Source organism: Miniopterus schreibersii (genome assembly GCF_964146895.1).
Source record: "Miniopterus schreibersii genome assembly, chromosome: 19".
Lineage (NCBI taxonomy): Eukaryota > Metazoa > Chordata > Mammalia > Chiroptera > Miniopteridae > Miniopterus > Miniopterus schreibersii.
In genome coordinates, this window is record NC_138119.1 from 58,295 (window position 1) to 74,527 (window position 16,233).

The 16,233-nt window shown below is 47.1% G+C and overlaps 2 protein-coding genes across 3 annotated transcripts; one reads left to right on the plus strand and one right to left on the minus strand.

Annotated features, from left to right (window-relative positions):
* Positions 1 to 2,202: 2,202 nt before the first annotated feature.
* On the minus strand, positions 2,203 to 5,180 carry NKAPL (NFKB activating protein like). The gene has a single exon (XM_081121094.1). It carries the CDS (start codon positions 3,597 to 3,599, stop codon positions 2,445 to 2,447), a length of 1,155 nt encoding a protein of 384 aa, XP_080977220.1. The 5' UTR covers positions 3,600 to 5,180; the 3' UTR covers positions 2,203 to 2,444.
* A 37-nt stretch (positions 5,181 to 5,217) lies between these two features.
* LOC308548935 (zinc finger protein with KRAB and SCAN domains 4-like) lies at positions 5,218 to 14,384 on the plus strand. Of its 2 annotated transcripts, XM_081121101.1 has the most exons (6): positions 5,218 to 5,292; positions 5,871 to 6,310; positions 7,462 to 7,588; positions 8,421 to 8,551; positions 9,464 to 9,587; positions 10,509 to 14,384. In XM_081121101.1, the coding sequence occupies exons 2-6, from the start codon at positions 5,930 to 5,932 to the stop codon at positions 11,369 to 11,371; spliced, it is 1,626 nt and encodes a 541-aa protein (XP_080977227.1). In that variant the 5' UTR covers positions 5,218 to 5,292; positions 5,871 to 5,929; the 3' UTR covers positions 11,372 to 14,384. The 2 variants fall into 2 exon arrangements, with proteins under 2 accessions (XP_080977227.1, XP_080977226.1); XM_081121100.1 differs by lacking the exon at positions 5,218 to 5,292 and having other exon boundaries at positions 5,547 to 6,310.
* The last annotated feature ends 1,849 nt before the right edge of the window (positions 14,385 to 16,233 follow it).

A 16,233-nucleotide genomic window follows, 5' to 3' on the forward strand; every position in this document is an offset into this window, starting at 1 on the left:
ACCCATATACATGAAAAAGAATTACAAAAGACATATATCTGTAGGAAAAGATGCTCACGTTTACTCTTAAAGAAACAAAAACAAAAATGAACTGCCATTTTCACCTATCAGATTGGCAAATATCAAAAGGTTTAGAACTGCATTATTGGTAAGTGTGTAAACTGGTGGGTCTTATTTGGAAGGCAATGTTTCAGTATCTATTACAATTTAAAAGCACACAGCTGAAATGTGACGGTCTTAGCCTTTCCTGACCACCCTATCAAAAAATGTCCCCTATTACTGTCTCTAGCCTCCTACTTTCTTCATAGAATAATACAATTTATACTTATTCATCTGTTAACTTTTAAAAGTCTGTGTCCCCTAGTAAATATAAAATTCTATAATGGCAGGAATCAAGCCTCAGATGTCCCTTGGTTTATCCCCAATACCTACCATAGTTCCTAAACACATAGAAAACATCTAATAAATATCTTCCTTTTAATCCAATAATTGCACTTCTATGTGGCCATTCTTAGATACCCAAAGGATTCTTTTTGACCCAATACTTATATTTCTAGATGAATATACTACAGATAATACACTTACAACACAAAGATTTCCCTATACTAGTATGTAATCATATAATATTGAAAACATCCAATAAAATATGGTCCTTCTATACAATAGAATACTATAAAGTCATTACAAAGAACGAGGTACATTTATATACGTTAATATCAAACATCCCCATATGCATTGTTGAGTGAAAAAAGCGAGGTGTAGATCCATGTGTATAGTGTGGTATGGTTTGTTTCTAACAGTGGAAATATACATATGTAACAAGGTGTCTTTCACAGTGTTCCCCAACCATCTTTGGGGAAAATCTGAAGCTAGTGTGGTCCAGTGCCAATCAAGTCACACTCTGGGATAAAGGTGCCCTTCCACATAGCTCTTCCTTGTCCGATTCTAGAACACCACCCCTTCACCTTCAGCTCTATGGGGCTTACCAGGGTCTTGAGCCTCACAAAGTTGGTTATCCAAACAAAAGCTCAGGGGTCAGGTAAATGTCACTGGATGACAACAATGACCTTATCATAGACTATAAGTGAAGCTCATTTTAAAGTCTTCTCCAGCACTGGTGCTAGCAAGCCTCCCAATGCTGTCTTATCCACGCCGTTTTTCCTCTTCATCTGGGCTCCTTTTAATGAGCTCTACCAACTGCCTCCTCCTTTACACCTTCTCTTTTCTTTCTCTTCCTAGTCTAGGTGGCACCTAATCTACTCTTTGGAAGACTGAAGCACTCTGGACCTTCATCTTTTCTCTTTCATATCTACTTTTATGGATAAAGCCTATGCCCCCTTCAATCATGTATCTGGCTTCTAAAAGTCGAAGTCAACCTTTTCTTCAAGAAAATTTTAGCATTCAGCACAGGTACTCTGTTTTTAAAAAAATCACTCAAAACTGTAGTGGGCATTTCTTGGTTGCCTATCCCCCATTTCTAATATTACCCTGATTTTTATTCAGGTATCTGTTTGTTCCCCATGTAGCCCATAAGCTGACCAACCCTACAGCTCCAAGAGTAGGCCATTCTATTTCCCTGGCAGCAATGTCTTTTTATGATGGGCATGTGACCTAATCTAATTGGGCTGAATCTCAGGGTTGTTTGCAATGCAACACAAAAATGTTCTTTCTCTCTTTAGAGGTGGACCAGGAAATATATAACCTAACTCAGGGCTCTGGCAGACCTTATTTGAGAGAAACCAACCTGAAAAGGAAAATGACCCATAAAGAATAAAGAAGCCAAAGTCCTATTAAAGCCATGCAGGAAACACATCCTCCTGCTGCACATCTATTATATGAGTGAGTACATCTATTTTTTTAAAACTCAGTCTGTTAAATGCAATCAGGCTGCAACAATATGCTTACATGTACAAAGAACTCATGGACAGATATAGAGAACACAAAGAGGTTTCTTTGGGGAGAAGGATCAGGAACTTGATTCACATTTTACTGACTCTCCTGTAGTGTTTGAATATATATGTATATATTTTTAATCCTCACCCAAGGATATATTTTCCATTGCTTTTCAGAGTGGAAGGGAGAAAGGTCGATATGAGAAACACACATTGATTGGTTGCGTCGGGCACGCACCCCAAACTGAGGCTGGGAATCTAGCCTGCAACCAGAGTACGTGCCCTTGGCTGAAATCGAACCCAGGACACTTCAGTCCGTGGGCCACTCTAGCCACAGAGCCAAACCAGCTAGGGTGTGTTTGAATATTTTAAAAGCTATGTGCATGTATTACTTTTTAAGTTAAAAATAAAAATAAACTGCTAAAGAGATCTCAAAAAACAGCTTTTTCTTGAAGGACTTACTAACATAGTAGGCACAGTAGCACTGTAAAGCCTTTTAATACTACTTGGTCATGTAAAATTGTTACTCAAAGTCCTGTAGAACAAATGTCCCTATTTGTCATCTTTCCCTTTTGTCTTTCTGTACACCATCTCTCGGAAACTGGCCAGAATGTTATTCTCTCTCTTCCGTCTCTCTTCTTGGTTAAAGGAGGCAAGGGCTCTTTTCTCATCCGCACTATAGATCTGGTTCTCTTTACGCAGTCGTACAGCCTCCATTCTGCGATGCCTGCTACCACTCATAACATAACCCGAGCATTCAAATGAAGCAATCTCTTCACTTGTCAGCCCAATTTCACCTCTTCGTGGGATACGCTTCCCAGCTTTTACATACTCAGCCATAGCTGCACCTTCACCTGGGAGCAGAGCATGGCCATAGTTCAAAGGTTTCTCATCTTGAGAGGTGAGTATTACAGGTGCTTCTGGACCTATGAGATCCATGGTATCTGCAATCTTTGAGTGCTCAATGCAGGTATCTTCTGGCAACGCTCCTCCTGAACCCTTATAGCTGGAGTCAGCAGGCTCTTTTTTAATCTTTTTTTTGTTTTTCTCCCCTCTGTGTTTCTTTTTCTTCTTTCTGTTCTTGGCTTTTTTGGCTCTCTTTTCCCCATCATCAGAACTAGAATTCGTGTCAGAGTCTGAATCACTGTCACTACCATCATCATACTTCCTATGTTTTCTTTTGGACTTTTTCTTTCTTTTTTTTTTGCTTTTTGAACGACTGATCTTCTTTCCCCCTTTGTCTTCGGAGCTGGAATCTGAACTGCTGGTGCGCTGAGTTTTTACCTCTTCGTTTTCAAAAGGGGTGTGTTCATCAGAATCCGGCTCAGGGTACTTTGGAGACAGCCCCCACACCTCGGGGGCTCCCAACTCCCCGATCCTCTCCCTCCCCTTCAGCCTCCTCTGCCGACAGCTCTCCTCCTTCCCCACCGCGTCGTCGTCGGCCCACCGCCGGTCGCCGGTGTACTGGTGGTGACGGCGGTGCCCGCCGCGGGAGGTGGGAGAGGACAAGCCGTCGCGGAGCCCGGGGGGCGGCTCTCGAGACCCGGAGCCGCTGCGGCGGGAAGGAGCGCCGGCCGACCACCCCCACGGAGGCTTGAGGCCCTCGCGGCCGCGAGAGCGGGAACGGCTGCTCCTCGATGAGCTGCGTCGCCGTCTCCGGGAGCCCGGGGTGTCCTCGGAGGAGCGGGACCTGGACACCGGCGCCATGGGCCGCGCTGCGCCCTCAGAGGAGACCTACGGGTCAACGCCCCACCGTCACCACCCGGAACATGGCGGCCGACGACTCCCGCTCGCGCAGGCGCGCCAGCCCCAGTCCCGCGCGGCTTCCGCTTCCGGCTAGTTGCTGGGCGAAGCCCCGACCGGCGCGGGGGCTGCGAAGCGCCTGCCAGGGTCGAGGCAGTTGGAGGTTTTTGTCCCGAGCGCGTAAAGGGCACGGCCACGCCTGTGCTTGGGGCTTACATTCCCCAGACGGGGCCCGTGGGAACATGAAACGAGGACTTTGCACCGCGGAATCCCGCTGCTGTCCCAACACCCCCTCTCCTGCATTTGCCTTTTCCCTCTCGAGAGCCTGCCCTTCGCTCCTCCCACTCTCACTTCCGTCCGCCGCGTCCTACCCCTTCCCCAGGGTCCCTACCACCCAGCTCCTCTTCTTTGTCCCAGAGAGAGGCGCCTGTCCGCCATCTTCATGGCGGAAGATACGTTTATTAAAGATGCCCAACCCCAATAGCTCCTACCGGAAGCAAGAACCAGAACTTCTTTTGGAATTAAAGTTTGAGCTCAGCCTCTTTGCCAAGTGCGGGCCAGAGTCATGATTTCTGTTCTTCAATTCAGTCTTTTCTACCCAGAAACAAGGAAGCATCCAACTCAGTCTTGTGGATGTCTCCCTATGTAGTTACTTTTTTCAGAAACATTGTGGTTTTAGAACCACTTTCCCCACACACTTTGTTCACTCTGAACTGACAAACGTTTCATACAAGATCACTTCCCCCGGCCTTAAAATGCACACAGTGATTACCGTCCTCTTGCTTCTCGTTAGTTAACTTTATCTGCTGGGTTAGTTGACAGGGAAAGTGATGGAAAAACTAAGTCAGAAGCTAGGAATGTTTTTTTTTCCACTTAAAACTTTATCAAACTTGCATTCCATGGGGTGGAAAGGGGACTTACTGATATCTCAGTCCAGCAAAATAACTGCAGCCACTTCTGGCTTAAAATCTAGTGCCATCAGGCGCAAAGGGTTCTCAGGACTTCCTTCCGTTTGGGGCTGGCCTCGCTTACAGCCCGGCGCCGCTCCCGGCGCTTGACGCAGAAGCGGCTCACCTACTGCCCCGCGGTGTTGCTCAGAGGGTGGAGCGTCCGCGGCGCACTGAAGGGTCGCAGGTTCAATTCCCTGTCAAGGGCACTTACCTGGGGTAGATCCCAACCAGGACAACCAACCAGGCACCTCGATGTCTCTCTTTCCCCCTCCCTCCCTTCCACTTTCTCTAAAAATGAATGGAAAAATATCTTTGAGTAAGGATTAACAAAACAAAAACTCTCACCTAATGCTCACGTCTTTATATACTATTACAACTCCCATTTATTATAGATTAAGAACGTCAGGCAGAAAGAGGTTAAGTACTTTACCAAGGTCACCCAGCCAGAACGCGTTAAAACCAGGTGACGCGGCTGGAGAGCCTGCGGGTCCAGGCTCAGGGCTAGACTGGGCGAGGTCCGGGGAACACCGGACGGCAAGGGGCGGCCCTGGGAGCCAGGGGCAGGGCGTTCCCGGCGGAGGCCTGTAAGTCGGCTGCCTGCGAGGAGCCCTGGAAAGTGGCTGGGGGCGGGGGGGGGAGGCTACGGTTACTTCTGCGGGACAAATCTCAGCGGCTTTGCCCCTACAGCGCTTTAAGGCGGAGTGAAGGTGAGGGCTGGAGTCGGGGGAGTGCTTTCTTTCAAGCAGTTTGGCCTTGAAGGGAGGAAAGAGAAAGGCAGCCGGGAAGGACGAGGGGCGGCCGCTACTCTCGGCGATGTTGGGCAGGGAGAGGCCGGCGCCCCGCGCGGAGCTCCGAGGGCTCCGAGGGCTCCGAGGGCTCCGAGGGCTCCGAGGGCTCCGAGGGCTCCGAGGGCTCCGAGGGCTCCGAGGGCGCGGCCTCTGTGGGCGACGCTGCCACCCCTCAGTCTAGCCGGCCTCGGGCCTGCGGACCCCGCGCGGCCCTGACAGCGTTTCTCAGGGTGCAGAGCCGCCGCTCCTTCCCCCGCCTGCCGCCTCCCCGGGGTGGAGGTCGGGACCCGGGAGCTAAGGGGTTAATTCGGGAAAAGCCACCGAGAGGCGCTTCCTAGAGAGCCCGGGGAGGCGAGTCCCGCTTAGGCTGCGCGGCCTCGGGATTCGCGTGGGGCGCCCAGGGCGAGGCCGCGAGGCGCGGCTGCCCCGAGAAGCCTGTGCACCTGCGCCCAGGGGTGTCCTTGCTGCTGGACTGGCTGACGCGACCTCCCCTCCAGGAATCTGCTGAGGAAGCAGCTCCAGCTGCAGGGAGGCCCGAGTGCGGCCCGGGTCCAGGATGGCGGGAGAGTCCGGGGAGAGCGCGGCCCTGGACGCCCCGTCCGCCGAGGACTGGGCTGGGATCTTGGCGGTGAAGGTGGAGGACGACGAGGCCCCGGGGCCGGAGCGCTCCCGCCAGCGCTTCCGCGGGTTCCGCTACCCCGAGGCCCGGGGGCCCCGCCGGGCGCTGAGCCGGCTCCGCGAGCTCTGCCGGCTGTGGCTGCGGCCCGAGACGCACAGCAAGGAGCAGATGCTGGAGCTGCTGGTGCTGGAGCAGTTCCTGAGCATCCTGCCCGCGGGGCTGCAGGCCCGGGTGCGGGAGCTGCACCCGCAGAGCGGGGAGGAGGCCGTGGTGCTGTTGGAGTATCTGCAGAGGCCGCTGGAGGAGCCCGCGCCGCAGGTAGAGAGCAGGTTCGGTGTCTCAGAGCCTGGCCTGTTTCCTCCTGAAACCTCACGAGCCGAGGTGGGGCATTTCCTTTAGGACCCAGAGTTCACAGTCTCTCTGTGGACCAGGAACCTCCTTGGCAGTAGGTGAAGTCCCTGGACCCCTTCTCATAATAATATTCTTAAAATAAAAGTATAAAGGATTACAAAAGAGCTCGATTATATTGAAATACAGTTAGCAGGGCATGAAACAAATTTGTGACAAAGTTATAGATGCGCTTTTAAAAATTAATGCGCTAAATAATAACTGGTCATTTCAAAGGGTTACAAGCATGAGTTAGACACTGTTTACCTGGTTGTAACATGATGTGAAGACGAGCAATTTCTATAGCAGACAGGTTCCCGGGTGTGCTTATTCCACTTGGCTTGAAGCCAATGCTAAATCTCTTTTAGAGACTAATAAAAATAAAAGTATATTTTTTTTCCTATTTGTACTCATGGAATATTTGGGAGGGAGTGCCCCCTAGCGCTGTAACAGTGAAAAATCATTTCAAGTCACTCATCTTCAGGCTCTACATTCTTTTTTTAAAAAATGTCTTTATTGATTTCAGAGAGAGGAAGGAAGAGGGAGAGAGAGAGAAACATAATGAGAGAGAATCTTTGATGGGCTGCCTCCTGCATGCCCCCTACTGGGGATGGAGCCAGCAACCCAGGCATGTGCCCTGACTGGGAATCAAACCGAGATCTCCTGGATCCTAGGTAGATGCTCAACTGCTGAGCCACACCGGCCAGGCAGGCTCTTGATTCTTGACAGAGGATGTGGGGAATTCTGAGCTGCACCTGAGAAAGTAACTTGGAAACTAACAACTATAAATGTCTGGAGGGAGGCCTGCATTCCCCGGGGACACACCATGTGCAGGGGCCTGTGTAAGGTGATTTCACGTACTGTGACCTTATTTACTGCTCCCCGACACCCTGTAAGCTGGAAATTAATACCCTCATTTTTCAGAGAAGAAAAGATATCAGTATTCTCTGTGAACTTAGCCCCAATTCCCAAAGAGTGTTAAAGGAGTTAATATTCTTAACGCTCTTGGAAACATTGTCAGATGCATAGAAAGTGCTATAGAAGTGTTTGATGAATAAGTGAAAATAAATGATAAATTCTAGGTTCCAGGTGGTGACCAGAGCATGGCAGTGTTGACACCATCCCACAGGTCACATAGTCACCAATTCCAGCCGATGAAGACTCTGCTCAAGCATGAACCCATGGGATCCCAGGCCTTACCAGACAGAGGTGAGGACTGTCTTATGTAGTAGGCAGTGTTGCTAGTACTGGGGGTAGAGCCATCACTGAGGTAGAGTCCGTACTGCAAGGGAGCTTACATTCTAGTGGTGAAGATAGCAAGAAAACACATTAATAACACAATTTCAGAAAATGAACAGAACCTGTAAAGGCAGTTAGAATATCCCATAGACTATAGGATTGTTGCAAATCAAAGAATATAAATTTTCTAAAACCAATGTCTGTTATTAAAGTAGCATGACACTCACTCCATAGGACATGGCTGTGTGTTCTGAGGTGTTTCTCATGTGCCCTGGTCATGTGTTTCAGTTTCCAAGACACAGCCCTGGGACATGGCACCCCACACACAGTCATCATTTCTTAACAGAGGTTCTAGTGCAAACCAACTGCCTTGTGCCCTTTTAAAGTATGCCTCCTACAGGAAAACCTGCCTTCTTTTCACTTTTCTCTCTCTTGAATCAGCAAGTTCTCTACAACCAGATGTTTACTTCTGCCTTTCTGGGACCAGCCTGTCTTGCTCTTCATAGTTTTTCAAAACCAAGCAGAAAGCCCCAAAAGAGCTACTAAAAACATAAATAAAATCTCATTTTTCTCCCCTTCCCTAGCAAAGTTCAGAGGATCTGCAGATGAAAAACTTTTCATTATTTTGCTTTCATTGTCATTCCTATCAAGCATCCATCAATTTTCTGTATCTACAGAACACACCAGATCTCTGTGGGTCTAGGACTGGAGCTGGGAGGGATCAAGGATTTTGGAAAGGAGCACACGGCATAAACTCCTTGGCAGGAATGTACTAACCAGTGTTTGAACTTGGACTCCACAGGTAGGGAGGCCGACTGTGAGGGTAGATCTCATCCAGAGCTCTCCTCAGCTCTGCAGGTTCCTGGGCTTGCCCTGGGAGGGGACCTCACAGAAGACGCAGTGGTGGCTGCCAGGCACACCCCAGAATCCCAGGTGAGCTGGAGCCGCTCCTGCCCCAGCCCAGCCCCCAGCCCTGCTGAGGGGCTCCTGGTTACATCCCTTCTCCTCACACGTCCTACCCCCCCCCCCCCAGGCCCATATGGGGTTTGAGTTTTCTCATCTATCCCAAGGTTGCTTACTGTTGTCTGCCTTTATTTTGGTGCCACTTAAAAGAGGATTTTCCTGGTTTACTCCTAGCTTGGGGGGCTGTGTGTGCTACCCCAATCTTCCTAACCCCATCTGTTTGGTCAGCTGCTTCCTCAGTGGGATTTTCTTGTTCAACGAGAGCAGTTCAGCCAATGCAAACTGAAGATCTTGTCATGATGATTTAGTTTTGTCTTCTAAAGTGTCATAAATTGTGCTGTTAGTGAGCAGTATAAAGTCATGGCCTCTGCTCTCTAGGAACTTAAACTTGAAGGCACAGATAAGGTGTGTCCTCACGTAGAAAGGTTAATAGTAGACTTGGAACAATCTTTACTTGCACTGGGTTTTAATCTCTTACCCAGTCTTTCCTGACCTATTTGACCTCAGACCTAGATTTCATTGTATTTAAAAAGCATTGATATAAGTGAGCCCCCACCCCCACTTTGCTGGAGCACACCCCACCCAAAGCACTTGAAAGGTCTGGATCGGGTTTCACTGCATTTGCCCTTGTTTCCCGAAACTTTTCACTTTCTGGACTGTTTAGGATTAAGTAAAGGACTTCTCGTAACGTGTGTAATATTTCCTTCTTTAGTGGTTATTTTGTTGACACCCATGTGATGAGAGTGAGGATTAGGCTGGTAAAAGGGTGCCCACTTGCCTTTTTCCACAGGCCCCTCTAGGGGGATGTGCATTCTCTGCATGTGCCCACCCCTGAAACTGATCCTGGGGAGTGGAGCTAGGTGGGGTTACCTGTTGTTTCAGGGGTTGCTGAAAATGGAAGATGTGGCTCTGCCTGTGTCCCCTGGACGTTCAGAGGTGGAGTCACCTCAGGTGAAGGTGTGTGGAGATGAAAGGCAGGACGACGGTGGCGCTCTGACCTCCCTGGGTAAGACTGATGGGCACCGATTTCTCCTAAGGTTTCCTGGCTTCCTTTGTGCATTAGAACCTCCAGGCTGTTAGAGCCATGTGTTTGGATTCGGAATCACTGTTTCTAAATCCTGTTACTGACCAGCTCCTTAACCCTTCTGGCTTTGCGTTCTCTTAGGTTAAGTGGGATGAAGCAGACAGGTCAGGTCTGGCTCAGAGCAGATGATCAGTCAGTGTTGAGTCCCTTCTTGTGGCTAGACCTGAGATGGTAGGAGAGCTGAGGGGTCTCTTCAGGAAACAGGCCATGGGACCAGTGTGTGACAGCTGGGAGCCACTTAGACACCGACGATGGAGCCTGATCTCAGAGATGTGGGTGCAGAGGCTCACAGATGGCCTGGCTTGAGTTCACATAGCTCATGGTTGGCACAGTGGGGGCTCCGACTCAGATCCCCCAGTGCCGAAGTCAGTTCTGTGTGGGGACCTTGCCTCTGCCTGGGATGAGAGTGGAGGTGACTGTGCTTTTCTGAGGTCCTTTCTCTGATTTGTACAGAACTCTCCGAAGTCCTTTCACCTGCCTTTCTTACGCTTGCCATCTGCCCAGCCCTTTATTATACAGTTCTAGGGGCAAGGCCCTGCCTGTCGATCTCTAGAACTTGAGAGATCGAGCACATGCGGAGAATGCACATCTCTCTGCGTGTAGACTCAGCGCAGTCCTCGCCCCTTCCCTGCATGCTCACAGTCTGGCCCCTTCTTCTGATGCATCCGTTTCCTTTCCCAAGTCTCCTCACTCCCCAGCACGCCTGTTCTCCCTCATTCTTGTACTTAAGCCCCATCCATGGTGTAGATAGACCTCTGTCATTCTTGCCTCCTTGGGACTCAACAGAGCTCTCCTCCACGCCGCAGGGTGTAACAGACAGTTGTTGGCCCTTTGTTCTTTCAGGTGGTGAAATACAGACCAAGATCCAAGAGTTGCCTCTAGCTGAGGAGCACCTGGAACAGGAGCCTGGGCAGATACCGTGCCACCTGGGTGAAGCCATTGCCAAGATAGCTACATGTGCAGGGGCCAGTGAACTGGAGGGCAGATTACAAAGAAAGCAGAAGACCACCGCTGGGAGGAGGCGGCACATTTGCCATGAATGTGGAAAGAGCTTTGCTCAGAGCTCAGGCCTGACTAAGCACAGGAGAATCCATACTGGGGAGAAGCCCTATGAGTGTGAAGACTGCGGCAAGTCCTTCATCGGGAGTTCGGCCCTTGTTATTCACGAGAGAGTCCACACTGGGGAGAAGCCCTATGCCTGTGAAGAATGTAGCAAGGTCTTCAGTCACAGCTCAAACCTTATCAAACACCAGAGAACACACACTGGGGAGAGGCCCTATGAGTGTGATGACTGTGGGAAGACCTTTAGCCAGAGCTGCAGCCTCCTTGAACATCACAGAATCCACACTGGGGAGAAGCCGTACCGGTGCAGCGTGTGTGGCAAAGCCTTTAGGCGGAATTCACATCTCCTGAGACATCAGAGGGTCCATAGAGATAGAAATGTTCAGGATGCTGAGCATGGAGAGACTTGGGAGAGTCACGGGAAGAGAGAGAGCCAGGAGGGGGATGTTGAGGCTCCCGTGTCTTATAAATGTAATGAGTGTGAGAGAAGTTTCACTAGGAACAGAAGCCTTATTGAACACCAGAAAATCCACACTGGTGAGAAACCCTATGAGTGTGATGCATGTGGAAAGGGCTTCACCCGAACTTCATACCTTGTTCAACATCAGAGAAGCCACGTTGTGAAGAAAATTCTGTCCCGGTGACCCATGGCTTAGGTGCCAAAGTTGGTGCTCCTTCCTCGTTGAATTGAAGCCACCCTGGAGCCCTTGCTGACCACAGAGATTATGGGCCGGGGCTTCATTTGTCACAGGTTATCAGGTGGTGTCAGAGATCTGCCACACTCTAGAAGATGACTGGAAAAACACTTGTTTGAAAAGAGGCTCTGGATTGTTGTCTGGAAGAGGTAGGACCTGAGACGGTTTCTTCTGACCTGTTGAACTTCAGGGGCTTCCAGACTGGCTCCTCCCCCTGAGCCACCACTTTATGACATTCCTGGGTCTGTGGCTCTAATTGGGGGCTGCTGCTCTAGTCATTCGGCCCATATTTAATCCTTCACCAGTGGGTTGGATCACTGACGTCTTATGCCCCCATGGTGCTTTCTTAGCACATAGGTGCTACGTGTGAAATGACTTTGTCTGAAACTGGAGTTTCTAACTAAGGCCATCAGTGTTTGTGTCTGATTCTCTGATGTTCTAGACTCAGAGGTTGATGTAGTGTATCTGTTGCCAAATATATAGGCTTGTCAGAGTTGGGGTGGAGCTTTCATTAAAATTGCCTTAAACAGCTCTGACTGGTTTGGCTCAGTGGTTAGAATGTAGGCCTGAGGACTGAAGGGTCCTGGATTTAATTCTAGTGAAAGGCATATATCTCAGTTGCAGGCTCAGTCCCTGGCCTTGGCGGGGTGCATGCAGAAGGCAACGAATTGATGTGGTGTCTCTCACATCAATGTTTTTCTCTTTCTCCCTTACACTCTCTGAAAAGCAATGGAAAAAATATCCACAGGTGAGGGGGAAAAAAAAAAGAATGCCTTAATGTCATTAAGACATTGAGACTGCTCCATCCATACAGCTCCATTCTTTAGTCAGTGTCAATTACATTAGTTCACCTTAATTTTAACAGTTGGGGGAAACTGTTCACATTCAGGTAAATATGAATTTATCAAGTCAGATCAAAATGACTATGAATCTGACAAAATGTCTATGATGCTCAATAACTTCTTCTCAGCTTTTACTTATCTTGGGCATAACTAAGTGTCAAGACACCATCTGCATCCCTCCCAATTTAGAGCCTACGGTGCACCAAGGCATATGTCAGCTGAGTTTAATCTTCCTCCAGGTCAGAGGAGTCACACCAAATATTTATAACCAGTATCATTCCTGTTTTCAAAACTGCCCATGGTTGGGGATGAGATGATGGGGACAGAGGCAGCCAATGAGGACAGACCTGAGTGTGGGCAGGAGAGACACACACAGAGAACCCTGTCTGACCAGAGTGATCCCACCGTGTCCAGTGTCAACATGTGAAGTCAAGACTATGCTGTGAGTTATCCATAGTAAAAATTTTGTGATATCTTGTTTTCACCCAAATCACCTTCTGTGAGTTCTTCCTCAGTGCCTGAGTGCATATCACCTGGTTCCAGCTGTACCAGGCTGTGCCAAGAATGGATTCAGTTTCGGACGAAACCCTGACCATGTTCTGTTCACTTACCGTCCTGGATTTCTGCTCTGAAGGAGCACAGGTTAACTAGAGACTCTCTAAACCACAGGGCTCTCCCTCTACCAGTCCTACAGCCTGTGCCCTCAGTGTCCCCACTGCAGTCCAACACAAACCTTTAGCTCTCACAACCCTATAGACTTTCTTCACTTAATCATTTCTAGCCTTTTAAAATTTCCTTTTAAATTAACCTTATTTTTGTTACCTCCACAAATTAGTTATTTCCTTTTCTCTTTTCTGTTTTTCCTAAATATTTGCTAATGGCCTTGATCTTAAACACTGTTCATTTTTCTTTGGTGTTTGTTTCTTGTATCATGTGAAGAGATAAATGTGAAAGCCTTTTATAAACCAGAAAGGATTATACACGTATAACTTATTGAGATTAACAAAGGACCACTGTGTCTCCTTTTACTCTTTCAGCTCCTTCCAAGCACAAAACACTTCTCTGTAGAGAAGGGGAAAATCGTAGAACAATACTTTTGAGTACAGCTTTCCTGACAATGAAGGGATAAACTGTGCGCATACACACGCACACTTGAGCTCAGGCGTTCAGTTCAATCAAGTTGCTAAGACTTGCATGTAAGTGAGCAGTGCCTGGATATCTTGAGTGGTAAACAAGGCTATGAAGTTAAGAGGAGGGAAAGGTAACTTCCAGCTGAGCTGTTGTTATTCCGTGGACGGGTGACATGTTAGTAGAAAAGACTAAAGGAGTTTCTCAAATTTAGTAAATAAGACAGGTTTGAGAGGTAGGTATATTGTAGAACCCTTCAGTGCCAGAGCAAGGACTTTAAATTTTATTCAGTAAGCACCCTGGCATTTTCTGCTAAGAATAGTCAGCATTGTGTGATTTCAGAAAAATGTATTAATTTGCTGCTAGTCTTTTAGATGTGCCACTTGTGTGTAAAACAAAGGTGTGTTTATTTTTATTTTACTTTGTTAATCCTCACCTGAGGATATTTTTTTTCCATTGACTATGGGAGGGTGGGGGAGACAGACACACATCGATTGGCTGCCTTCTGCAGGTACCCTGACAGGGGCCAGAGATTGAACCTGCACCCAGATATGTGCCCTTGACTGGGAATCAAACCGGACACCCTTCAGTGCTCAGGCTGACACTCTAAATACTGAGCCACACCTGCTAGGGCAGGTGTGTTAATTAATAAGTGAGTTATAAAATGTGTTTAATTCTAGCCTATTTAAAAGGACAGCAAAAAAAATATTTTCAGATGAGATTAGACCCAGTAAAACAAGCTGCTTAGTTGAGATATAAGCAGTCACTTTTCATGCTTTCGAAAACTGTTTCTAGGAACTTAAGTGAAAAAAACAGCAGGAGTGACAACTTAGCTCACAGGGTTGTGAGGATCTGCTTATACAAATAAGAGCTGTGTAAATAACCTGAAAATGTTGATACTGGTAGAGAAATGGATATTACTTTATTAGCCAAAAACTCTATATATTAGAGTGACAATTGTTTAATAATAATAAAGACTACCTTTAAAGTGTCCTGTGTCTGACAATGTTGATCTTATCTTGTAATGATATCTCAAATCATGTGTTGTTCTGTCTCAATTATTCATGAGAACTTTATCCACTAACTCAATTTACCTACTTGTTTCTAAACACCCTTTTTTGTCTTGTTTTTACTCATAATAGTCAAACTATCTGAAGAATTCAACTGAGGAAACTTTTCAGTCCACTTTGTAAATGCAGAACCTATTTCATACATTTCAAGTGGAGTTGCTACTACAGAAATGTTGCTAGATGACTACTTTCCTGGGAACTTTTGTTGACACTGTACTCACATTTCTCCCTTTGTTTCTGGTCTTAGCAATTCCTCTGTATGGATGTCAATGTAAGACCTTGGGATGTGAACATAGCAACAATTCCTGGTTTCCTTTCTAATGGCTGAACCCTATGACATATTCCTGCCTGTTCTGTGTTTTGTTTATTAGGAAGTGGCTGTCATCTGAAATCCTCTGCACACTTTTCCAAATCTTTGCTTTTATTCCAATTTCTAAAATATACCAAGATTTTCAACGGTCTAGAAAAAAAGAAATCTGAAAAATCCTAATGTAGTGCACTTACTTGTTTAAAAGTAACAAACCATGTGGTTACTCCTTTTGTGAATCAATTCTTAAACAGTAGCATATAGCATTATTTCCAACCTATCAGAAAAGAACTATAGTTTCAGGTATTAAAGCATTAAAACTTTAACCATTTTCTCCCCTTACATAGCTAATGTTTTCTAATTGCAAGGCTAGTATTTTTCTATATACTTTATATCTAGAACAGGGTTTCTCAACAGGATAATTTTTTTTCTTGTGTCCTGTGCATCTAAGATGTTTAGCAGCATCTCTAGCCTCTACCCACTAGATACCAGCCACATCCCAGCCATCCACCACCACCACCTCCAGACAATGCCAAATTTCTCCAGCTGAGAACCACTCTGAACTGACACAGTTCTCAAGCATTTCTGCAACACAGTAATATTTGGTGTTTCCTATTTTCTTTCTTAACAAATTAAGTCTGGCCAAACAAATGGGGAGTTCATACTTCAACTTTTCACACATGCCCTCCGAAAATGGGAATTGAGTTTTTGGCCTTAGTCTTAGGTATAGGTAGTTACTGATGGACTATGGAAATAGGTCTGTGCACAAAGTAGTAAGAAGAGACATATATCCTTATAAACAGCGTAAAAATTTCTGTAGGTAACACCATAAATAACCCACACAATAATTTGACAAACATTTATTAAACGCCTACTGTGCGCTCAGCATTGTACTAGGCACTAGGGGTGCAGAGATACAAATGTAACATTATTATTCCTGCCCTCGAGCTTACAACTTAATTTTGGAAATAAATACAAATGTGAAACTACAATATAGAGTGCTAGAAAATAATTACAAAGCTAAATATTAGTAAGTGCATGGATCACAGTACAACTCAAAGGATGAGTGCTGAGGCAGCACAGAATAAGGGCGGCCTCAGTGTGGGTGAAGTCAGTCAGGGAGGTCTCACTCAGAAGGTATAAAGGAAACCAAACTTTGAAGGGAGTGATGAACATGAGCTGGGGCCAAAGAGCAACCTAAGGGAAAGGAACAGCATGAGAAAGGCACGGCGGCAAGGTGAAGGGCCTGTAAGACAACAGTGAAGGCCACATGAATGTGACCGTGACGCAGGTGGACCCCCTGGAGAGTAAGCGTGGAGGACTGGTAATGGAGAACTTGGGACATCACTGCTCCAACAGAAATTATGTGCTGGGTGTTCTCAAGTGAAAATGGATGCCTACAAGACGGGGCTCTTGGAGAGATTAAAGATGGCAGCGAACTCAGTGGAAGCTACACTGCGGCTC

What these genes read in the sequence shown, in the direction of transcription:
- NKAPL (XM_081121094.1), bottom strand. Translation starts at nt 3,599, where the DNA reads ATGGCGCCGGTGTCCAGGTCCCGCTCCTCCGAGGACACCCCGGGCTCC.
- LOC308548935 (XM_081121101.1), top strand. Translation starts at nt 5,930, where the DNA reads ATGGCGGGAGAGTCCGGGGAGAGCGCGGCCCTGGACGCCCCGTCCGCC. An exon ending in CCAGGCCTTACCAGACAGAG is followed by an intron (nt 7,589 to 8,420) that starts GTGAGGACTGTC and finishes TGGACTCCACAG; the next exon opens with GTAGGGAGGCCGACTGTGAG. An exon ending in GGCACACCCCAGAATCCCAG is followed by an intron (nt 8,552 to 9,463) that starts GTGAGCTGGAGC and finishes CTGTTGTTTCAG; the next exon opens with GGGTTGCTGAAAATGGAAGA.